This window comes from Rhinoraja longicauda, chromosome 4, assembly GCF_053455715.1.
Source record: "Rhinoraja longicauda isolate Sanriku21f chromosome 4, sRhiLon1.1, whole genome shotgun sequence".
In the NCBI taxonomy this organism is placed as follows: Eukaryota; Metazoa; Chordata; class Chondrichthyes; order Rajiformes; family Arhynchobatidae; genus Rhinoraja; species Rhinoraja longicauda.
Window position 1 is genome coordinate 14,361,749 of NC_135956.1, and position 24,887 is coordinate 14,386,635.

The window sequence follows — 24,887 nt, forward strand, 5'->3', positions numbered from 1 at the left end:
CAGTTCTGCCACATGACTGTAAGTGAAACACAGAGTGTGACATGATTCCTCCACATTGCGTAGCTTTGAGACCCACGATTTTTGACAGAGATATCAGATTTATTTTTTCTGTCCGCCGTTACACAATTGTGGAGGAAGGGCGGCACGGTGGCGCAGAGGTAGAGTTGCTGCCTCACAGCGCCAGAGGCACAGCTTTGATCCTGACCGCAGGTACTGTCCATGCGGAGTTTGTACGTTCTCCCTGTGACCGCATGGGTTTTCTCCGGCTGCTCCGGTTTCCTTCCACGCTCCAAAGGTGTGCAAGTTTGTAGGTTAATTGGCTCCTGTAGGTTATCCCCCGTGTGTAGGATGCAACTAGTGTGCTGGTCGGCACGGAATCTGTGGGCCGAAGGACCTGTTTCTATGCCGTATCTCTAAAACTAAAACTGAAAATTATGCACATGTGATTTACAGAACTATAGTTGCAGAGTCCATTGGGATTTTCACTTTCTTTACGAAAGTTCCTATGACCGCAACTCTACAGTCTAGCAAAACAATTGCTGGACGCAAGGAACTGCAGAAGCTGGAATCTTGAGTAAAACACAAAGAAAAAAACTCAGGAAGCATCTGTGGAAGGAATGTACAGGCGATGTTTCAGGTCGGGACCCTTCTTAATGACAGTTTGCAAAGTAAACTCAAAGATCAAAAATGCCAGATTAGCGAGGACCAAACTGATTTTGTTTTTTAATAGAAAAAGTTCAATAGACAATAGAAACATAGAAACATAGAAACATAGAAAATAGGTGCAGGAGTAGGCCATTCGGTCCTTCGAGCCTGCACCGCCATTCAATATGATCATGGCTGATCATCCAACTCAGTATCCCGTACCTGCCTTCTCTCCATACCCCCTGATGCCTTTAGCCACAAGGGCCACATCTAACTCCCTCTTAAATATAGCCAATGAACTGGCCTCAACTACCTTCCGTGGCAGAGAATTCCACAGATTCACCACTCTCTGTGTGAAAAAAAACGTTCTCATCTCGGTCCTAAAAGACTTCCCCCTTATCCTTAAACTGTGACCCTTTGTTCTGGACTTCCCCAACATCGGGAACAATCTTCCTGCATCTAGCCTGTCCAACCCCTTAAGAATTTTGTAAGTTTCTATAAGATACCCCCTCAATCTTCTAAATTCCAGCGAGTACAAGCCGAGTCTATCCAGTCTTTCTTCATATGAAAGTCCTGCCATCCCAGGAATCAATCTGGTGAACCTTCTCTGTACTCCCTCTATGGCAAGTATAGACAATAGACAATAGGTGCAGGAACAGGCCATTCAGCCCTTCGAGCCAGCACTGCCATTCACTGTGATCATGGCTGATCATCCACAATCAGAGAAATGTTATTAAAGAGCCATGGGGACAATATCTAACTGCAAGCTGAACAACTCCAAAGCTACATTTAGCTGTTTTTAACTGCCCCAGAGACCCCATTTACCCCAAGAAAGACTTTAGACTTTAGAGATACAGTGCGGAAACAAGCCATTCGACCCACTGAGTTCACAAGGGCCAGCTATCCCCCGTACACTAACACCATCCTACATACTAGGGACAATTTGTAATTTTACTAAAGCCAAATTATCCTACAAACCTGTCCATCTTTGGAGTGCAGGGAAATCAGAGTAAACGCATGCGGTCACAAGGAGAACGTACAAACTCCGTACAGACAGCCCTTGTAGTCAGGATCAAACGGGAGGATCTCTGGCGCTGTAAGGCTGCAACTCCACCGCTCTAATCTAGTGCTAACTGTGAGAGTTGTACATTCTCTCTCTCTCTGACGGTGGTCTCCTCCACAATCCCAGTTTTGAGCAAGTTGGTTGGTTAATTGCTGCTGTAAATTCCCATCAATGTATAGCTAGCTGAATGGCAGAAACTGGGGAAAGATGATGGGAATGTAGGGAGAATGAAATAGGATCAACGTACGGTTTGTGTTAATAGGTGTGCGTTGGTCAGTGCGGACTCAATGGGCTGAAGGGCTTATTTCGGTGTTGCACTCTCTGACTCACGTAAGCGTCCGAAAGCTTTAGAGAAGCTGAAGAGGAATTGAAGGTATCACAAAATGCTGGAGTAACTCAACGGGTCAGGCAGCATCTCAGGAGAGAAGGAATGGGTGACGTTTCGGGTCGAGACCCAAATTGAAGGTGATTTCAGTAATTGAGCATGAAATCTGGGTTGACACACCAGGGAGAAGTACTGAGCGGGTGTCAGGGGTTATGAGGAGAAGGCAGGAGAATGGGGTTAGGAGGGAGAGATAGATCAGCCATTATTGAATGGCAGAGTAGACGATGGGCCGAATGGCCTAATTCTGTTCCTTTCACCTATGACTTTATGATCTTATGGGTAGGGGGATGCTGGTATAAACCAAAGGCAGGCACAAAACGTTGGAGTAATTCAGCGTGTCAGGTAGCATCTCTGGAGAAAATGTATAGGTGACGTTTCGGATCTGAAGAAAGGTCTCGACCTGAAATGTCACCAAGGTTTTGGACAATGCTTGTTTTGGGGATAACCTCATGCCCTCTTTTTCCCAATGATCTGCTTACACGGTGCTAAGTCTGGACTTGCAAACTGGCGTAGCCCAAATCAATGTCTCTGTTCCTCGAATAAGAGAAGTGGTACATGATATATTGTACATTATACATCTCTAGAGCTATTTTGTGAGGATTTTAGCTCGGAATGTGTCTCATTCCTTCTCTCCTGAGATGCTGCCTGACCCGCTGAGTTACTCCAGCATTTTGTGATACATTCAATTCAAGTGGTGTCACATCTGAAGAAGGGTCTCGACCCGAAACGTCACCCATTCCTTCTCTCCGGAGATGCTGCCTGTCCCCGCTGAGTTACTCCAGCATTTTGCGTCTACCTTCGATTTAAACCAGCAGCATCTGCAGTTTTGTTCCCCCCTACAAATTCACATCCTGTTCCCTCAGCATGGAATTATTCTTGAAAAGAGATGAAACATTGTTGCTTCAAACCTTGGAGCCTTCTTTCCTGCAAAAACATCTTCCCGTGGAGAAAGTGGTTTAAAAAAAATGTAGCACAATGCATAAGGTAGCAAGTCAAAAGCTGGTTGGAAAGCCACTGAAAACAACCAAACTGAAAATTAGTCAAAGTGGTGAACAGTTCAAATGATGTGAGAATGCACTGAAATATTCCAGTGGCTCCATGAACATATTAAAGAAAGGATGTGGTTTTTACTTTTAGGAAGGATTTCTTTGTCAGGAATGTGTGAAATTGCTCCTTAAATATTTGAAATTGAAATACTTGATGTGTATTTAAAGCAGCATTTTCAGCCTTTTGAAGACTCAAAAATTAATATTTGTCAAAATTACTGCTTTCATTTTGCTTTTTATCCAAGTGAGTCCTTTTATTATTTGCTTATTGAGTTTCTAAGTTCACATGCGATGTGTTAAAATCTTAAACTTGAATTTGTTCAATTTGAAAGAATTTCTGATTGATGCTTTGTCCTCAGGGATTAATATTATATTTGTGGATGGGGGGGGGGATTATAAATGTTTAGTGGAAACACATGTAATTGTTGTCTATCACTGTTAGTTTAGTTTAATTTATTATCGTATATAGCCACCGAGGTATAGTGAAAAGTTTTTTTGTTGCGTGCTGTCTGAAAGACAGTACACATGATCACAATCAAGGCATTCACAGCGTACAGATACAGGTTAGTTCAGTTAGACGTCAGTAAATGATAATAGAAACAGGTCATTCAGCCCAACTCATCCACAATGGACACCCTTCCATATCAATCCAATTGTCCAATTGCCCAGCACTTGGTCCATAGTCCTATATACCTAAATGATACAAGAGCTCATCTAGACACTTCTTAAATGCTTAGGAAAGAAATACAGATGCTGGTTTAAATCGAAGATAGACACAAAATGCTGGAGTAACTCAGCGGGACAGGCAGCAACTCTGGAGAGAAGGAATGGGTGACGTTTCGGGTTGAAACCCTTCTTCAGACTGATGTCAGGGGAGTGGGCGGTTCAGAGATAAAATGTGGTTGGAGACAATAAGACTGGTGGGAGAACTGGGAATGCTGTCGGGAACCCAAGTTCACCCGCTCTATCATGCAGTGCATTCCAGGTACTCTCCACTCTCTGGGTGAAGAAGGGCCTCCTCATATCCCCTCCAAATCTCTCCTTCACACCATGCCCTCTGGTTTTAAAAACCTCTGACTTGGGGAAACGTTTTGTGCAGTCTGCCCTATCCATACCCCTCACGATTTTCAATCATGCGCCCTCCTCATCTCCTCCACTTCAGTGAGATCAAATCTAACTACTCCTTTCCAGGTAACATCCTGGTGAATCTTGCCTGCACCCTCTCTGGCGCTTCCATGTTCTACCAATGCCTGAGTGACCAGAAGTTCATGCACTACTCCAGTTGATATCTGACCATGTTGGATATAACGTTGGAGCATAACTTCCCTACTTCTATAATGAAGGCTAGTCTCCCATCTACCTTCTTAGATTTGTTGTCTACCTGCATTGCTTCCTTCAAGGATCTATACAAAACTGTAGAAGATATGTCCTCAGCACTTTTACACTTTTAGAGTTCACAAGTTATAGGAGTAGAATTAGACCATTTGGGCCATCGAGTCTACTCCGCCATTCAATCATGGCTGATCTCTGCCTCCTAATCCCATTTTCTTGCCTTCTCCCCATAACCCTTGACACCCGTTCTAATCCAGAATTTGTCTATCTTGGCCTTAAAAGTACCCACTGACTTGGCCTCCACAGCACTCCTCACCTCCTTTCTAAAAGAGCGCCCTTTAATTCTGAGGCTATGACCTCTGGTCCTAGACGGTCCCACCAGTGGAAACATCCTTTCCACATCCAACAAATGTGGAGTTCCAACAGTGATCCAGAACTTACATTTTAGAGGTTTACTCACAGATTATCACAGCAGGTAGTATCACAATGTTTAGGACACATTTAGACGGGTACATGGATAGGACAAGTTGAGAGGGATATGTGCCAAATACAGGCAGGTGGGACTGGTGTAGATGGGACATGTTGGCCGATGTGGGTAAGTTGGGCTGAAGGGCCTGTTTCCATGCTCGAGGTCTCTATGACACTATGACTATGACTGAATTAATGATGTAATTTTTAATCCAATTGTTTATTTTAATTTTATTCCCTAATGTTGGCAAAATAAGAAGTGGGGAGATATGAGTGAGGTCACTAAGTTGTGTGGTGATTACATAAATCACTGATATCAGAACTCTGCTTTTTAACACATAGACAGCATATTTTAGCAAGGCAATGAATTATTTAGAGGGATGTGTAGTAAAAGATTTTCTGCAACATCAGGTTTTCAAGACCTGTGCGCTAGGAAGAGAATTGACATTGTCACGTTAAGCTCTCTTCGCTGCTTCCAGGGATGAAACGTCCATTGTAATTCAGTTCAAGATCCACTGTCAGTTTTTCTCTGTCACACAAGGTCTTGGGTAATATTGAAGAAAAGTGTCTTTCAGAGTTGTTACATGTGCATCAACGCGTCAAAAATGTCAAAAGGACTAGGGCAAAGTGGTGTGGACCAACTAATGTACATCTCCACAGACGCAGGGTGACACGGTGGCACAGCAGTTGAGCTGCTGCCTTACAGCGTCAGAGACCCGGGTTCGATCCTGACTCCGGGTGCTTGTCTGTACGGATTTTGTACGTTCTCCCCGTGACCTGCGTGGGTTTTCTCCGAGATCTTCGGTTTCCTCCCACACTCCAAAGACGTACAGGTTTCTAGGTTAATTGGCTTGGTGTAAATGTTAAATTGCCCCTAGTGTGTGTACGATCATGTTAATGTGCTGGTGTTAGCGCGCCAAGTGGGCTGAAGGGCTGAATCTCTCAACTCAATGGAACTAAACTTAAGCAACTGGAAAATACAGACCAATATCTGATCTAGGAGATGTTTTGCACGCCTTCCATAGATGCCGCCTGACAAATAGTGAAAGGCCTGGAAAGAGTAGATATGGAGAGGATGTTTCCACTAGCTGGATGTTTCCACTAGGATGTTTCCTCAGTCATAGCCTCACAATTAAAGGACATTCCTTCAGGAAGATGAGGAGGAATTTCTTTAGTCTGAATTTGGTGTATCTGTGGAATTCATCACCACAGAAGGCCATGGAGACCGACAATGGATATTTTTAAGGTAGAGATAGATAGATTCTTGATTAGTACGGGTGTCAGGGGTTATGGGGAGAAGGCAGGAGAATGGGGTTTGGAGGAAAAGATAGATCAGCCAAGATTGGATGGTGGAGAAAACCTATTGGGCCAAATAGCCTAATTCTGCTCCTATCTCTTATGAACTTAAGACCAACTGAGTTCCTCCAGTACTTTGTGTTTTGTTCAGGTTTCCAGCATCTGCAGTTCCTTGTGTCTCCTATTGACTTTTAATTTCAGGTGTCCTTAAAACATGATTTGTTTCTTTTATTCAATCATGAAATAATTAAACTTAAATGTGCATGGTAATGCAGTCTTGAATGTAGTCAAGGAGAAGTTTCAGTTCTGTCCTTTCTGTTAAGAGATTGTCAGAATTTTGCCTTCCACGAGTTCTTAATAATAATTGGTGCAGTTTTGATTATGAATGAAAACGTATAATTGTAAAGGCAGTAGAAATAAAAATGAAGAGAAGTGTGAAAAGACGCACCTCCAGATTCGGGGACAGTTTCTTCCCAGCTGTAATCAGGCAACTGAACCATTCCAAAACAGAACAACGAATTTCTTACCTGTAGCAGCACAGCAGCACAGTCGGGTTCTATCCCGACTTCGGGTGCTGTCTGTACGGAGTTTGTAAGTTTTCCCTGTGACCACGTGGGTTTTCTCTGGGTGCTCCGGTTTCCTACCACATCCCAAAGACGTGCATGTTAATAAGTAATTGGCTTCTGTAAAGTGTCCCTATGGTGTAGGCTACAACTAACGTATGGGTGACTGCTGGTTAGCGTGGACGCAGTGGGCCGAAGGGCCTGTTTCCCCGCTGTATCTCTTAAACTCAAAACTAAACCAGTTCAGAGCTTCGTTGGAGGTTGTCGTGTTTAATAGTCTGATGGTTGCAGGGAAGAAGCTGTTCCTGAACCTGAAGGTTACAGTTTTCAGGCTCCTGTACCTTCGTCCCGATGGCAGGGGTGAAATGAGAGCGCTTGCCAGGGTGTGTAAGAAAATAACAGCAGATGCTGGTACAAATCGAAGGTATTTATTCACAAAATGCTGGAGTAACTCAGCAGGTCAGGCAGCATCTCAGGAGAGAGGGAGAGAAGCATCTCAGGAGAGAAGGCGCTTGCCAGGGTGGTGTGGGTCTCTGAAGATGCCTGTATCCGCGCTGTATCTTTAAAGGAAATTAAACTATATTGACCGATAAACTCTTCCATTGCAGGAACAATGGTTCTGGCGAGTTCGGAACAACAGGGTTTTGGATGGGTACCCGATGCAAATTGTCTTTTTCTGGAGAGGTTTACCGTCTAACATTGATGCAGTTTATGAACGGCCCGATGGAAGATTTGTGTTCTTCAAAGGTTAGTGCAAATTTTTTGTTCAATTACAAAAGCTATTTATACCGCCTGCAAGGAAAAGTCCATTTAAAACTACGCACATGCCTGAAATAACTTTGCACTGGGTATCTATGTATAGTTTTATATTCATTGCATTGTAACAATGTACGGCACAATGTTATTGAAATACATTATAAATTATAATGCGCACAGCCAAATGTTGATCCTATGAGATACTATCCTACAGGACCCTTTTGGTGAAAGACCTAGATAGAGTGGTTGTGGAGAGGATGTTTCCACTACTGGGAGAGACTAGGACCAGAGGCCATAGCCTCAGAATAAAAGGACGTACCTTTAGAAAGGAGATAGGAAGAAATTTATTTAGTCAGGTGAATCTGTGGAATTCATTGCCATGGACGGCTGTGAAGGCCAAATCCAAGGATATTTTTGACGGACATTGACAGATACTTGATTGGTACGGGTGGCAGGGGTTATGAGGTGAATGCAGGAGAATGGAGTTGAGAGGGAGAGATCGATCAGCCATGATTGAATGGCAGAGTAGGCTTGATGGGCCAAATGGACTCATTCTGCTCCTAGAATTTACAAACTTATGAACCAGTTGCATTTGTTTTAATGTGTAGGAAAGAACTGCAGATGCTGGTTTAAATCGAAGATGGACAAAAAATGCTGGAGTGACTCAGCAGGACAGGCAGCATCTCTGGAGAGAAGGAACGGGTGACGTTTCGGGTCGAGACCCTTCCTGTTTTAACTCTGCTATGAAATCTGCCGTTGAAAGGGTTTTTTTTTCATGCAACTCTGCAGTATGAGGCTTCTTCATGGTTGATACACCCGTCCGTTGTTCAGCTTAACTGCCCATTAGGCTCCAGATGGGTCTGCTGCCTCACACAGCACTTTTGCCACAACGTTCATGCATCAGTAAGGAGGCTCAGAAGTACAGCTTGCCTCTAACTTGCTATTTACTTTATCACAATATTTTCTCTTTTGTCAGTTTGGTGAAATGGAAAACCACTTCACGCTATTAATCAGATGCGGGGAAGATGCTTAGAGTGCAGGACTGGGAACAAATTCAAACGTACTGCAGCCTTTAAAAGTTCACAAGTTACAGGAGTTAGAATTAGATTCAGCCCATCGAGTCCACTCCGCCATTCAATCATGGCTGATCTTTGCCTCATCCCATTTCCCTGCCTTCTCCCCATAACCCTTAACACCCAAGAATTTGTCTATCTCTGCCTTAAAAAATATCCACTGACAGCCCTCTGTGACAATGAGTTCCAAAGATTAACCACCCTCTGACTAAAGAAGTTCCTCCTCACCTCCTTTCTAAAAGAGCGTCTTTTAATTCTGAGGCTGTGACCTCTGGTCCTCGACTCTCCCACCAGTGGAAACATCCTTTCCACATCCACTCTATCTTTGCCTTTCATTATTCTGTAAGTCTCAATGAGGTCCTTTTAAACTCCAGCGAGTAGAGGCCCAGTGCTGTCAAACGCTCATCATATGTTAACAAATGCTAAAAGGAAGCCAGCACTCTCTCCGAGTGTAACAAAACTGCTGGAAAATGAGTTTGAGAAAAGTTAAGCAGAATGGCAGGATGTTCCTGCTGAACTACCGACCGTGAGCCGTCTAACTTCCAACGTCTGCTGATGCTGAGGAAAATACTCAACAGCTCAGTGATTTGGAAAAGCTCTCCCAGCAGCTACTGCCACGGTCCAACTGTCACTGATGTGTAGGAAGGGACTGCAGATGCTGGTTTAAACCGAGGATAGACATAAAAAGCTGGAGTAACTCAGCGGGACAGGCTGCATCTCGGGAGAGAAGGAATGGATGACGTTTCGGATCGAGACTGTGGAATTCTCTGCCACAGAAGGTAGTTGAGGCCAGTTCATTGGCTATATTTAAGAGGGAGTTAGATGTGGCCCTTGTGGAAAGGGATCAGGAGGTATGGAGAGAAGGCAGGTACGGGATACTGAGTTGGATGATCAACCATGATCATATTGAATGGCGGTGCAGGCTCGAAGGGCCGAATGGCCTACTCCTGCACCTATTTTCTATGTTTCTATGAGACCCTACCTTCAGTCTGAAGAAAGGTCTCGACCCGAAATGTCACCCATTCCTTCTCTCCGTGAGTCAGTGTAAGGTTTGATCTGGCAGTGAACTATGTGGGGGACTGGGAGGCTTGCAATACCAACGTTGGGAGCCACGACCGCCCCGACGTGCAGTGGTAGCATCTTCGCCCGCCCCGGATCGCGGGGCTTAGGTCGGCCCGCTGCAGATCTTTCACCGTGGGTAATCTTTCATTTCACTGCACATTTATTCACTGCACAAATAAAATTGACTATTGACTATTGAAAAGAAGGGTCTCAACCCAAAACGTCACCCATTCCTTCTCACCAGGATGCTGCCTGTCCCGCTGAGTTGCTCCAGCTTTTTGTGTCTATCCAAGCTCAGTTCAGTATAGTGTATTGTCACGTGTACTGAGGTACCGTGAAAAGCTTTAGTTGCGTGCTAACCAGTCAACGGAAAGACAATACGTGATTACAGTCGAGCCATTTACAGTGTACAGATACATGATACGGGAATAATGTTTAGTGCAAGGTAAAGCCAGTAAAGTCCAATCAAAGATAATCCAAGGGTCACTAATGAGGTAGATAGTAGTTCAGCACTGCTCTCTGGTTGTGGTAGGATGATTCAGTTGCCTGAGAAGAAACTATCCCTGAGTCTGGAGGTGTGCGTTTTCACACTTCTATTCCTTTTGCCTGATGGGAGTGGGGAGAAGAGGGAGTGGCTGGGGTGCGACTTGTCCTTGATTGTGCTGCTGGCCTTGCTGAGGCAGCGTGAGGTGTAAATGGAGTCAATGGAAAGGAGGTTGGTTTGTGTGATGGTCTGGGCAGCATCCACAATTTGCTGCAAATGAGCTGAAAATTACTCTTAGCAATAAACGATCCGAAAGAACTTCATCCAGAATGCTCTGGCCAATGATGAAATGCTTTGTTAAGGTACTGAATCAGACTTTGTGACTACTCATTTGTATAGGTGTCCTAGGTTTAAGCAGGTTATAGGTGAAGGGGAAAAGATTGAATGGGAATCTAAGGGGTAATTATTTTTACACAAAAGGTGATGGGTGTATGGAACGAGCTGCCGGAGGAAGTAGTTGAAGCAGGGACTATCGCAACGTTTAAGAAACAATTAGACAGGTACATTGATAGGAGAGGTTTGGAGGGATATGGGCCAAACCCAGGCAGCTGGGACTAGTGTAAATGGGACACAATGGTTGGTATGGGTAGGTTGGGCCGAAGGGCCTGTTTCCACCCTGTATGACTCTATGATTCTATATTTATACATCCACAGGTTCAATATTTCCCCTTGAATATTTTTTTTCAATTTTGCAGCATTTTCAGATTCTTGTGAAAGGGGATTGTTTTTCAGCTGTTGGACTTTGCCCTCCCCAACATGATCTTGATCTGTTTTATACAATAGACAATAGGTGCAGGAGGACGCCATTCGGCCCTTCGAGCCAGCACCGCAGTGTACTTATAACTGCAGGACCTCTGTACAAGAGGTGCAGAAGTGTGAAAACGCATACCTTCAGATTCAGGGACAGTTTCTTCCCAGCTGTTATCAGGCAACTGAGCCTTCCTATCACCAACTAGAGAGCGGTCCTGACCTACCACCTACCTCATTGGAGACCTTTGGACTATTATTAATTGGACCTTACTGGACTTCATCTTGCTCTAAATGTTATTTTGCTCTAAACGTTTCAGCGCCCGGTGCGGGGACTGTGCGGGTCGGTCGGTGACGAGCTGTCTGTCCGTGGGCGTGGGGAAGAGAGTGGAAGTTTTGTTGCCTCCATCACAGTGAGGGGGTGTTTGGAGTCACTGTGATGGACGTTTGTGTTGGGGTTATGTGTCTTGTGTTCTTTTTTTTTTTTCTATGACTGCTATGTAGTTTCGTTCGGTACTTCGGTACCGAACGACAAATAAAGCTCTGTTATACCTGTGTTATGTTATTCCCTTTATCCTATATCTGTACACTGTGGACTGCTTGATTGTAATCGTGTATAGTCTTTCCGCTGACTGGTTAGCACGCAACAAAAATGCTTGTCACTGTATCGAGGTACACATGACATTAAACGAAAGGACTGACCTCACGGTTCTGCTCATTTTAACAAATTACCTTCTCACACTTCTGTCTTGCCGAGGGGATAAGGTTGTGACTGATGGAGAAATTGTTTCACTTTCAAAGGGATGCAGAAGAGAGTTGCCAGGCTGTTACCTGGTCTTGCAGGCTTGAGTTGCAAGGAGAAGTTGGGTAGGCTGGGAATTTTTCCATCAGGGGCATTCTAAAACTGGCGGGCATAGATTTAAAATGAGAGAGGAGAGATTTAGGAGGGATGCCGGGGCAACCTTTTCATTCAGAGGATAGTCTATATGTGGAATGAGCTGCCAGAGGAAGCTATAGAAGCAGATAAAATAATAACTTTCAAATTAGACATTTGGCCAGATACGTGGATAGGAAGGAAGACAAAAAAAGGCTGGAGTAACTCAACGGGCCAGGCAGCATCTCTGGAGAAAAGTGATAGATGATGTTTCGGGTCAAGACCCTTCTTAAGACTGAGATCATGGATATGGGTAGGAAGGGTTTAATGGAACATGGGCCAGTGTGGTGTCTAGATTGGCATGAACAAGGTGGGCCATAGAGCCTGTTTCCATGCTCTTCAGCTCTAGATGACTTTACATTTGAGGGCATTTGTTAACACTCCATTATAACTCTCGTCTGGTCGACCAAGTTTCCCCTTGTGCTTTATTTCCTAACACTGGGAAGCCTAATAAGTTTTGATCAATATTATTATTGACCAAGCTCGTGGTCTCTGACACATTATACATTTGTGTATGATGATAACATTTATCCGCAATCCAAAAAGGACACAAAGGTGCTGGAGTAACTCAGCAGGTCAGGCAGCATCGCTGGAGAACATGGATAGGCGATGTTTCAGGTCAAGTCTCTTCTCGATGGATAGGCAACATTCCCTGTCGAGCCCCTTCTCCAGAGATACTGCCTGACCTGCTGATTTACTCCAGCACTTTGTGTCCTTTTGTGTCTTAACCAGCATCTGTTTCTACAGATACAATGCAAAATGGAATTATGTGCAAATTATATTCTTACATATTATTGGTAAGATTGGTGCACCAGCTGCTGAGAGAATGGCCAATTTTAAATGGGTGGCACAGTGGCGAATGGCACCAGAGACCCAGGTTTGATCCTGACTGTGGGTGCTGTCCGTACGGAGTTTGTACGTTCTCCCTGTGACCGCGTGGACTTTCTCCGGTTTCCTCACACATTCCAAAGACGTGCAGGTTTGTAGGTTATTTGGCTTCTGCAAATTGTCCCTACAATGTAGGATAGTACTAGTACACGGGTGACCATTGGTCAGCATGGACCCGGTGGACCGAAGGGCCAGTTTCCGCATTGTGTCTCTAAAGTCTGAAGTCTAAAGTCAATAGACAATAGACAATAGGTGCAGGAGGAGGCCATTCGGCCCTTCGAGCCTGCACCGCCATTCAATGTGATCATGGCTGATCATTCTCAATCAGTACCCCGTTCCTGCCTTCTCCCCATACTCCCTGACTCCGCTATCCTTAAGAGCTCTATCTAGCTCTCTCTTGAATGCATTCAGAGAATTGGCCTCCACTGCCTTCTGAGGCAGAGAATTCCACAGATTCACAACTCTCTGACTGAAAAAGTTTTTCCTCATCTCAGTTCTAAATGGCCTACCCCTTATTCTTAAACTGTGGCCCCTTGTTCTGGACTCCCCCAACATTGGGAACATGTTTCCTGCCTCCAACGTGTCCAACCCCTTAATAATCTTATACGTTTCGATAAGATCTCCTCTCATCCTTCTAAATTCCAGTGTATACAAGCCTAAATTAAGCCTAAGTCAAGTCTAAATTATTTTTTAAACGTCCATGCCAAGCGCAATTAAAATAGTGATACTCAGTAATACTGGGGAAACTGCAATTCTCCACACTGTACGATCTCACACTTGTGTGACCTTTGCAGTCAAATGAATATATCGATCGGTGAGCTTACACAACCTGTTTCCTGATAGAAAGGAGAGACAATTAAGCTGGTGATTCACCGTGGGCTCCAACATGTACCTCAGCCGCAGCTCAAGATTTGCAATCTTTCTGCTGGTGTTAAAAAAAAACACTTCAGGTAGCCCCAGCATTCCCCCTCTCTCTCTCTCTCTCTCTTTATCCCTCCCCCACCCAAGTTGCACTAGCTTCTCATTTTCACCCAACAAACAGTTAACAATGACTTGTTTCATTTATCACCATTACTTTCTTGCACGTCTTTCATTCATTGTTCTTTATCTCTCTACACCATCATCTATATCTCTCGTTTCCCTATTCCCTAACCAGTCTGAAGAAGGGTCTCGACTCGAAAAGTCACCCATTCCTTCTCTCCAGAGATGCTGCCTGCCCCGCTGAGTTACTCCAGTTTTTTGTGTCTACCTTCGGTTTAAACCAGCGTCTGCAGTTCCTACACATACATTTATAAGTATGGAAAAAGTCTAATTGCCATCCCATTGAATGATTTGATAAGAGATATTATTTGTGAACATTGTCATTTTGAAATACTTTGGTCCCATATGGTCCATCATGTCTATATTCGTTGATGCTTAATTAATCTTGAAAATTTGAAGCTTTAAACCTCAGGCAAACTAAGCATTGTGATCGCAACAAATGTTTAAATATTAATAACACAATAAAGCCTGCTGAGAGATCCTCTGTGTACAATGCATGAAGCAAGTTGACTATTAATCTGACTAGAACTATGAATATGGTAAAACATAAAGGAGCCAAACTCTATTTATCAGAGCGAGACTGTTTGGCCCATCTGGTCTATGCCGGCCCGAAGGGGAGTTTACTTTAGTTCATTATTATCACATTTACCGACGTACAGTGAAAAGTTTTTGTTTGCGTGCTATCCAGTCAAAGAAAAGACTGTACATGAATACAATCAATGCACCCATAGTGCACAGATAAGGGATAAAGGATACAACACTCATGTTGCCAGGACTCGAGGGCCTGAGCTATAGATCAAAAGATCATGCGATAGGAGTAGGGTTAAGCCATTCGGTCCATCAAGTCTACTCCGCCATTCAATCATGGCTGATCTATCTCTCCTAACCCCATTCTCCTGCCTTCTCCCCATAACCTCTGACACCCCTCTGATAGGGAGAGGTTGAGCAGGCTAGGACTTTATTCCTTGGAGTGCAGGAGGATGAGGCGTGATCTTATAAAGGTGTATGAAATCATGAGGGAATGGATAGGGTGAATCCATAGCCTTTTACCCATAGTAGGGGAATCAAGAACCAGCGAACATAGGTTTAAGGTGAGAGGGGAAGGTTTAATAAGGACCTGAGGAGCAACCTATTCACACAGAGGGTGGTGGATATATGGAATGAGCTGCCAGAGGGAGCAGTTGAGTGAGATATAATAACAGCATATAAAAGACATTTGGACAGGTACATGGATAGGAAAGGTTTAGAAGGTTATGGACCAAACATGGGCAGGTGGGACTAGTGTAAATGTGACATCTTGGTCAGCATGGTCAAGTTGGGCTGAAGGGCCTATTTCCATGTTGTATGTCTCTATGACTCTAACTTTTAAATGATTTATGAAGAGAAAGCTTTGCCAAACAAATTGTTCCATGACACATTTCATGATCATTTCTGTTTTTACATCGAGTAGAAAGATAATTCACTTTTTATTTATTTATGTGTTTTTTCACCTGATGTGGGACAAAATTGTGAAGACTCAATTAACCAGTTTTTTTGTTTCTCTTTGTAATTGTAAAACAAATTCAGAAAATGCTGGGAAGAAAACGTAGAGTTTCAAATGAATGAATGAATGCAATTTTGAATTTATCTTGCAAATATCAAAATGAGGCCTGACTCTTAATAATATCAGTATAAAGTCATTGACTCAACAGAATTAAATTAAAAATGTTACCAATTATTTTCTCGTAGGAAATAAATATTGGGTCTTTAAGGAAGCCACATTGGAACTGGGATATCCTCAGAATGTGGTGGAGCTTGGCAGCGGAGTTCCCTCTCAGGGCATTGACACAGCGGTGTGGTGGGAAGACGTTGGCAAAACCTACTTCTTCAAAGGAGACAGGTGAGTGCCTTTACCTGTGCAAGGTAGTTTGTACAGATACAGCGCGGAAACAGGCCCTTCAGACCACTGAGTCCATGCCGACCAAAATGTTGGCACCCAACCCTGGCGACTTAGTTTAGTTTAGATATATAGCGCGGAAACAGGCCCTTCGGCCCACCGAGTCTGCACCAACCACCGGTGGGCCAAAGGGCCTGTTTCCGCGCTGTATCTCTAAACTAAACTAAATTAGGCTTCATTTGGAGTGTGGCGTGCAGTTCTAGGTGCCCCATTGCATGAAGAACATGGAGGTTTGCGCAAGTGTGCAGAGGTTTACCAGAATCTTGCCTGTATTAAGGGGTATTAGCCACAGGGAGAGGGTGGACAGACTAGAACTGTTTTCTCTGGAACTTCCAAGGGTTGCAAGAAGACCTGATAGAAGACCTGATAAAATTATGAGAGGCAGAGGACGGAAAAAAATCAAATATGAGGGGGCATAGCTTTAAAGTGAAAATGGCAACATTTAAAGGCGATGTGCGGGACAAGTTTTTGTTTACACAGAGAGTGGTGATCATCTTTAATGCGCTGCCAGGGGGTGGTGGTTGAAGTAGATCGGTTAGTGGCATTTAAAGACTTTTGGTTAGGCCTACAGATATGCAGGGAATGGACGGATATGGGTTATGTGCAGGTAGATAAATGATGGTCATGTTTGGCACAGTCATTGCGGGCCGAAGGGCCTGTTCATGTCCTGCAATATTCTATATTCTACGATAACATATTATATGTTTATCATGTAAATGGAGACCCCACTTTACATCACGCAAATTGTTTTTATAGTTTTACTTTGTTTCAGTCATTTAATAATGTAAAACCGAAGGTGTGAGACAAAAGGATTGAAGGGTCGCAAATTGTGAAGCCGGAGGAAGGAATGTGTGTGGAGGGGGAGGGAGAAATAGGTGTGAGTCCAGATGATGGAAGAGGGGAAGAAAGGTGGGAATGTGGAGGAGAAAAATGGCAAAAGCTTAATTGAAGAAGTTGCCCCTTTCTGTACTGTAGGGATTGCATGATTTTTCATGGTAAAAATATTATTTAGTTCAGTTTAGTTTAGTTTAGAGATACAGCACGGAAACAGGCCCTTTGGCCCTCTGTCTACACATTAGCACTATCCTACACACACTAGGGACAATTTACATTTACAACAAACCAATTTACATTTACACCAAGCCAAGCCAGGCACATACCTGTACGTCTTTGGAGTGTGGGAGGAAACTGAAGATCTCGGAGAAAACCCACGCAGGTCACGGGGAGAACGTACAAACTCCGTACAGACAGCACCTGTAGTCAGGATCGAACCTGGGACCCGGGGCTCTGACGCTGTAAGGCAGCAACTCTACCGCTGCGCCACCATGCCGCCCAAGGACGTTGGACCAGATCTACACATAAAAAACGCAAGATGAGGTTTGCCGAAAGCATTTGGTGTAAAACGAGAATGAGTGCTGTTTATATTCCAGCCTGTGCCCTATTTGATTTTTTGACTGAATGAAGTAAGTGGAGCAAGGCAGTGTGCCGACGTGGATTTGATGTCAACTCCTACTGTTATCATCTTGGAACCTATTCTTAGTTTAAATCAATAAGTACATTCAGCAAGGACTTTCCTCACAGTTCTAAGTGCTACACCAGTGCTTTGATACATCGGAAATGCAGTGGAATTCCTGTTTATGTTTGAACAAGATTTTCACTACAATGTGTAGCAAGGAACTGCAGGTGCTGGTTTAAACGGAAGATAGGCACAAAAGCTGGAGTAACTCGGCGGGACAGGCAGCATCTCTGGAGAGAAGGAATGGGTGATGTTTCGGGTCGAGACTGAAGAAGGGTCTCTACCCGAAACATCACCCATTCCTTCTCTCCCGAGATGCTGCCTGACCTGCTGAGTTACTCCAGCATTTTGTGAATAAATCAGAGAGAAGAGAACCCATTTTGCTTTGCATTGTTCTAAAGTTACTATCCTGGTACTAGGGGCGGCACGGTGGCGTAGCGGTAGAGTTGCTGCCTTGCAGCAGCAGGGACCAGATATTCCATTTAGCCAAATAATCTTATACCTTAAGTGCTGGAGTAACTCAGCGGCTCAGGCAGCATCTCTGGAGAAATTCAACCTACAAACCTGACATTTCCGTCACCTACAACAGGACCCCACCACTGGCCATATCTTCCCATCCCCTCCCCTCTCTGCATTCCGCAGAGACCGTTCCCTCCGCAACTCCCTGGTCCACTCGTCCCTTCCTACCCAAACCACCCTAACCCCGGGCACTTTCCCTTGCAACCGCACGAGATGCAACACCTGTCCCTTTACCTCCCCCCTCAACTCCATCAAAGGACCCAAACATTCTTTCCAGGTGAGACAGAGGTTCACCTGCACCTCCTCCAACCTCATCTATTGCATCCGCTGCTCTAGATGTCAACTCATCTATATCGGCGAAACCAAGCGCAGGCTCGGCGATCGCTTCGCTGAACACCTGCGCTCGGTCCGCATTAACGCCACTGATCTCCCGGTGGCCCAGCACTTCAACTCCCCCTCCCATTCCCAGTCTGACCTCTCTGTCATGGGCCTCCTCCAGTGCCATAGTGAGGCCCGCCGGAAATTGGAGGAGCAGCACCTCATATTTCGCCTGGGCAGTTTGCGGCCCGGTGGTATGAACGTTGACTTCTCCAACTTCAGATAGCTCCTCTGTCCCTCCCTTCCCCTCCTCCTTCCCAGATCTCCCTCTATCTTCGTGTCTCCACCTATATCCTTCCTTTGTCCCACCCCCGACATCAGTCTGAAGAAGGGTCTCGACCCGAAACGTCACCCATTCCTTCTCTCCCGAGATGCTGCCTGACCTGCTGAGTTACTCCAGCATTTTGTGAATAAATCGATTTGTACCAGCATCTGCAGTTATTTTCTTATACTACTGGTTGCTCCACTGCGATTTCTCTTCGAGGTATGTCCACTTTGAAGAAGTTCTCCTCCTCTCTTCGACGAGAGTTCAGTAACATGCTCTCTCGCTGCTCCCCCTCTGTGATTTCTCCTGCCCTCCTACTCTACGACCACATCTTGACCCAGACTCGCTACCACAGCCACATCTGCTTCCTTGGGACTTGCCTGCGCCTCCATCTTCTGCCTCGTGGTTTCCAGCTCCGTTTCCAGACCTCCCAATTCGGACCCAACCCGGACTACCGTCTCCAACAGACCATCTGCCACTACTCTGAACAGTTTTATTTCCGTGCCCTGCGTTGTACCCTGGCTGGGATGCGCCGGCACCAGCAGGCCCTCTCTCTGACTCTCCCACAGCTCCGGGCCTCATTCACCCACACCTGCAACGGGCCCCAACTATACTTCATCCTACGCCGGATCCACGCCCTCAACACTCGATTCTTCACCTACCTGGACTCCACGAAGGCTCGCAAACTATCCCGCCTCCAGACGGATGCCTCCACCGACACTCCTCGGCAGCGACTCGACCGCCCGCAGGCCCGCAACTCGACCACTGCTCCGCACTGCCGGCCGGCACACCACGAGGCAGAGGCCCGCGGCGCCATTACTGCCACCAGGTGCAGTACCGCTCCTCACCGCCTCCCCGGGGCCGCCGACTGCCGAGGCCTACCTGAGGCCATCACCACCCACCGCCTCCCCGGGGCCGCCGACGCCGACCACCGCATCCCCTGGGCCGTTGCCGCCGACGCCGACCACCGCATCCCCTGGGCCGCTGCCGCCGACGCCGACCTCCACCGCCTCCCCGGGGCCACTGCTGCCGACGCCGACCACCGCCTCCCCGGGGCCGCTGCCGCCGACGCCGACCTCCACCGCCTCCCCGGGGCCGCTGCCGCCGACGCCGACCTCCACCGCCTCCCCGGGGCCGCTGCCGCCGACGCCGACCTCCACCGCCTCCCCGGGGCCGCTGATTGCCGAGGCTCACCTGAGGCTGCCGCCGCCGACCTCCACCGCCTCCCCGGGGCCGTTGCCGCCGACGAGCGAGGCCTCTGCACCGCCGCTGCCGCCCACGACCTTCCCGACCCCCTCACCGCTGCCCACGCCCTCCCCGGCCATCCGCTGACCGAGCCGACCGTCACTCACCCGGACTCCAGATCCCCGCGGGCCTCCCCCAGCGACCGTGCTGACCCGCCCCGCTCCACCGCCCAGCAGCAGGTCACAGCCGTCGCTGTACCCGGCCCCCGGGACCAACAACAGGCTGCAGCTCCACCTGGCCCACACACACCGCGCTGGGCCCACAGCCCCCACCAGGCAGAGCCCCTCAGCACTGCTGGGTCCTACTGCCCACCCTCTACTACAGGTAACTGCAGCAGGGGTTCCACTGGGTCTCCCCCTTCCCCCTCCAGCCAGGCGACCCCCAGTACTCCCCACATCGGTCCTCATGCCCCCCTCTGCCCAGCTAACCCACCACCCCCCCACCATACATCCCCTCCACCTGCCCCCCTGCCTCCATCCGACCCCAACCCCCACCATTGCCGGGTGTTCACCATCCCCCCTGACCTCCCCCTTTCAGACACCGAACGGTCTGTCCTCAGCAGAGGCCTTACCTTTGTTCCCCTCCGCCCCCACATCAACGAGTTCCGCGTCCGCCATGACGTGGAGCTCTTCTTCCGCCGCCTCCGCCTCCGAGCCTTTTACCATGGTAAGGAGTCCCGACCCCGCACTGATGACCCCTTCTCCCGTCTCCAACGGACCCCCTCCACTTTTACCCCCCAGTATGGCCTACTACCCCCACTAGAACTTTTTATTTCAAACTGCCGGCGTGACATCGGCCGCCTCAAATTTTCCACCCCCCTGACTAACTCTAACCTCTCCCCTCCTGAACGTGCAGCCCTCAACTCACTCCGCAACAACCCGGACTTAATAATTAAACCCGCTGACAAGGGAGGGGCTGTGGTAGTCTGGCGTGCTGACCTCTACCGCACCGAGGCCAGACGACAACTATCAGACACCTCTTCCTACCTATCCCTGGACCATGACCCCACCGATGAACACCAGACCTTCATCAGCAGCACCATCACCGACCTCACCAACTCCGGCGAACTACCCCTCAGTGCCTCCAATCTCATAGTTCCCCAGCCCCGCACGGCCCGATTCTACCTCCTACCCAAAATCCACAAACACAATTGTCCCGGCAGACCCATTGTCTCTGCCTGCTCATGCCCCACCGAACTTATCTCTACCTACCTCGACTCCATCCTATCCCCCCTGGTCAAATCCCTCCCCACCTACGTCCAAGACACCTCACACGCTCTCCATCTCCTGGATAACTTCCGGTTCCCAGGCCCCCACTCCCTCATTTTCACCATGGATGTCCAGTCACTCTACACTTCCATCCCCCACAAGGATGGTCTCGAAGCCCTCCGTTTCTTCCTCGACCGTAGAACCAGCCAATCCCCATCGACCAACACTCTCCTCCGCCTAGCAGAGCTGGTTCTTACCCTCAACAACTTCTCCTTTGACTCCTCCCACTTCCTCCAAACCAGAGGCGTAGCTATGGGCACTCGCATGGGCCCTAGCTACGCCTGCCTCTTTGTCGGGTACGTCGAACAATCCCTGTTCCAGACGTACACTGGCCCCATCCCCGAACTCTACCTCCGCTACATCGACGACTGCATTGGTGCTACCTCTTGCACCCATGCAGAACTCACTGACTTTATACACTTCACCTCCAATTTCCATCCTGCCCTTAAATATACCTGGACTATCTCTGACATCTCCCTCCCGTTTCTGGACCTCACCATCTCCATCACAGGAGAAAAATTAGTGACGGACATTTATTACAAGCCCACCGACTCGCACAGCTATCTGGACTACACTTCTTCCCACCCGGTCCCCTGCAAAAAGTCTATCCCCTACTCCCAATTCCTCCGTCTACGCCGCATCTGTGCCCGGGATGAGGTGTTTCAGACTAGGGCTTCCGAGATGTCCTCGTTTTTCAGAAAACGGGGCTTCCCCTCCTCCATTATAGATGAGGCTCTCACTAGGGTCTCTTCTACATCCCGCAGCTCCGCTCTTGCTACCCATCCCCCCACTCGCAACAAGGACAGGATCCCCCTCGTTCTCACCTTTCACCCCACCAGCCAGCGGATCCAACATATCATCCACCAACATTTCCGTCACCTACAACAGGACCCCACCACTGGCCATATCTTCCCATCCCCTCCCCTCTCTGCATTCCGCAGAGACCGTTCCCTCCGCAACTCCCTGGTCCACTCGTCCCTTCCTACCCAAACCACCCTAACCCCGGGCACTTTCCCTTGCAACCGCACGAGATGCAACACCTGTCCCTTTACCTCCCCCCTCAACTCCATCAAAGGACCCAAACATTCTTTCCAGGTGAGACAGAGGTTCACCTGCACCTCCTCCAACCTCATCTATTGCATCCGCTGCTCTAGATGTCAACTCATCTATATCGGCGAAACCAAGCGCAGGCTCGGCGATCGCTTCGCTGAACACCTGCGCTCGGTCCGCATTAACGCCACTGATCTCCCGGTGGCCCAGCACTTCAACTCCCCCTCCCATTCCCAGTCTGACCTCTCTGTCATGGGCCTCCTCCAGTGCCATAGTGAGGCCCGCCGGAAATTGGAGGAGCAGCACCTCATATTTCGCCTGGGCAGTTTGCGGCCCGGTGGTATGAACGTTGACTTCTCCAACTTCAGATAGCTCCTCTGTCCCTCCCTTCCCCTCCTCCTTCCCAGATCTCCCTCTATCTTCCTGTCTCCACCTATATCCTTCCTTTGTCCCACCCCCGACATCAGTCTGAAGAAGGGTCTCGACCCGAAACGTCACCCATTCCTTCTCTCCCGAGATGCTGCCTGACCTGCTGAGTTACTCCAGCATTTTGTGAATAAATCGATTTGTACCAGCATCTGCAGTTATTTTCTTATACTACAAACCTGTACGTCTATTGGAGTGTGGGAGGAAACCGGAGCACCTGGAGAAAACCCAGGCGGTCACGGGGAGAACGTACAAACTCCGTACAGACAGCACCCGTAGCCAGGATCCAACTGGGGTCTCTGGTGGTGCAAGGCAGCAGCTCTACCACTGTGTTATTGTTACAATCACTTTTTAAATATGTTTGTTTAACCTCAATTTATTTACATATCGAACGTGGAGGCAAAAACGTCTCAGCGGTTATTCTTATTGTCCCATACAAATTCCCCAGCATTGTATTGTTTCTTTCTTATCTTCCTTCCTCTTGCGGCTCCTTCCGCTTGTTGCCAGTGTTTTTATTCTTTCTCAGTATTATTTATTTTTTTGTTCTCCTTCCCCTTTCTTTTTGCTGCTTATTTTTCATTCAATTTACCGGCCATTTCTTGATTGCCTGACGCGCTTCCACTGGCTCACAGCTTGCCATAGTTTATTGTCACGGCAACAAAAGGAGATTGTTTAATGCTTCACAGTCTATTCTGAAGCAAAACAGTGCCGTGACCTAATGTTTGGTCATTGTCGCACTAATGTGAGTGAAACGTTTATTTGGAAAGGTATAGAATCACGAGCCCTTTCATAAACGGAGTAATTTAAGAATTGTGAATTAATGGCTATTCCATCTCGAATAAATTAACATTTTAGGTCGGAAATGTTCCCCGGAGTTAATTTAACAAAATAATTGGGTTGAGCACAAATGCGAAATGCTGATTTCTCCCGTTAAACCTGCCGTTCAGAATAAATTGAACCCCTTTTGCTTCCAGTGCCAAATAAATCTCACAGTGAAAGTCAAATGGTTAAAACTGGATTTGCCTGAATGCTGTCTGGATTCGAGAGTATTAGCTATAAGGAGAGGTTGGACATACTTGAATTATTTTCTCTCAAGTGTCAATGACTGAGGGGAGTGGTGGACACTGTCTGGTCCATCACGGCTTATGAGTTCCCCCCCATCCAAGGGAATTGCAGGAGGTGCAGTCTCAAAAAGGCAGCCAGCATCAACAGACACCCACACCACCCTGGCCACGCACTCATTTCACTCCTGCTACCGGGAAGAAGGTCCAGGAGGCTGAAAACTAGAACGTCCAGGTTCAGGGGCAGCTTCTTCCCAACAACCATCAGGCTCTTGAACGCCTCACACTGTTTGCATTTAATTATTTCCTTTCTGCCTACAGGTACTGGAGGTACAATGAACAAACACAGGTGGTGGACAGTGGTTATCCCAAATCTATTTCAATATGGAAAGGAATTCCTGACTCTCCACAAGGAGCCTTTGTCAGCAAAGAAAGTGGTAGGTACAAATAAAGATGGCAGTCCTGATATGGGGTTTCGATCCAAAATGTCAACCATTGCTTCCCACCCACAGATGCTGCTTGGCCCATTGACACATTGAGACCCAGAGGTCATAGTTGAAGAATAAAGGGTAGGTCATTTAGGACTGAGATGAGGAAAATAAAAATCAACCCAGCGAGTTGTGAATCTGTGGACGTCTCTGCCCCAGAAGGCAGTGGAGGCCAATTCACCAGATGCATTCAAGAGTGAGTTGAATTTAGCTCTTAGGGCTAATGGAATCAGGGGATATGGGGAGAGAGCAGGAACAGGGTCCTGATTCTGAATGATCAGCCATGATTATATTGAATGGCGATGCTAGCTTGAAGGGCTGAAAGGCCTACTCCTGCACCTGTTTCTATGACTTCATCATGAATATTGTTTGTTGTATACTAGTAAAAACTTGATTAGGTGCTATAGATTTTATCTTAGAGTTGTAGAATGATACAGCGTGGAAATAGGCCCAGTGGCCCAACTTGCCCACAACGACCAATATGTCCCATCTACACCAGTCTAAATGTTTTTAAAATATTGTGATAATACCTGCCTCAACTACCTCATTAAAATCACACTGCCCATTGATTTTGGTGCACACATAGAACGTAAAAAAGATAGAGCGGCAGCTGATTGATCATTTCTATTAATAATATTATTATTAATAATGTAATAATATATTTATCATAATATAATGATTATATTGATTTTTATAAGTAATTATTATTATTATTAAATCACTAAATTTGCTGATTAATAATTTAAAAGTTAATAAATACTTATTTATTAATTTTAGCAGTCAAATTAATAATTTATATTAATAAATAAGTACACAACAAATCATTCATGAGGGTTTTACATATCATATTCACCCATAGCTGGCCCCAAATTATCCTAAGGTGGACTAATAT

General features: G+C 46.7%; 1 protein-coding gene across 1 annotated transcript in view; it reads left to right on the forward strand.

The window, feature by feature from the left end:
• Positions 1-24,887, forward strand: part of mmp16a (matrix metallopeptidase 16a (membrane-inserted)) — a 182,740-nt gene that overhangs the window by 150,857 nt on the left and 6,996 nt on the right. The window contains exons 7-9 of the mRNA XM_078397236.1: positions 7,407-7,545; positions 15,572-15,722; positions 23,829-23,944. Coding sequence (XP_078253362.1) covers positions 7,407-7,545; positions 15,572-15,722; positions 23,829-23,944 — 406 coding nt within the window. The remainder of the gene's footprint in view (positions 1-7,406; positions 7,546-15,571; positions 15,723-23,828; positions 23,945-24,887) is intronic.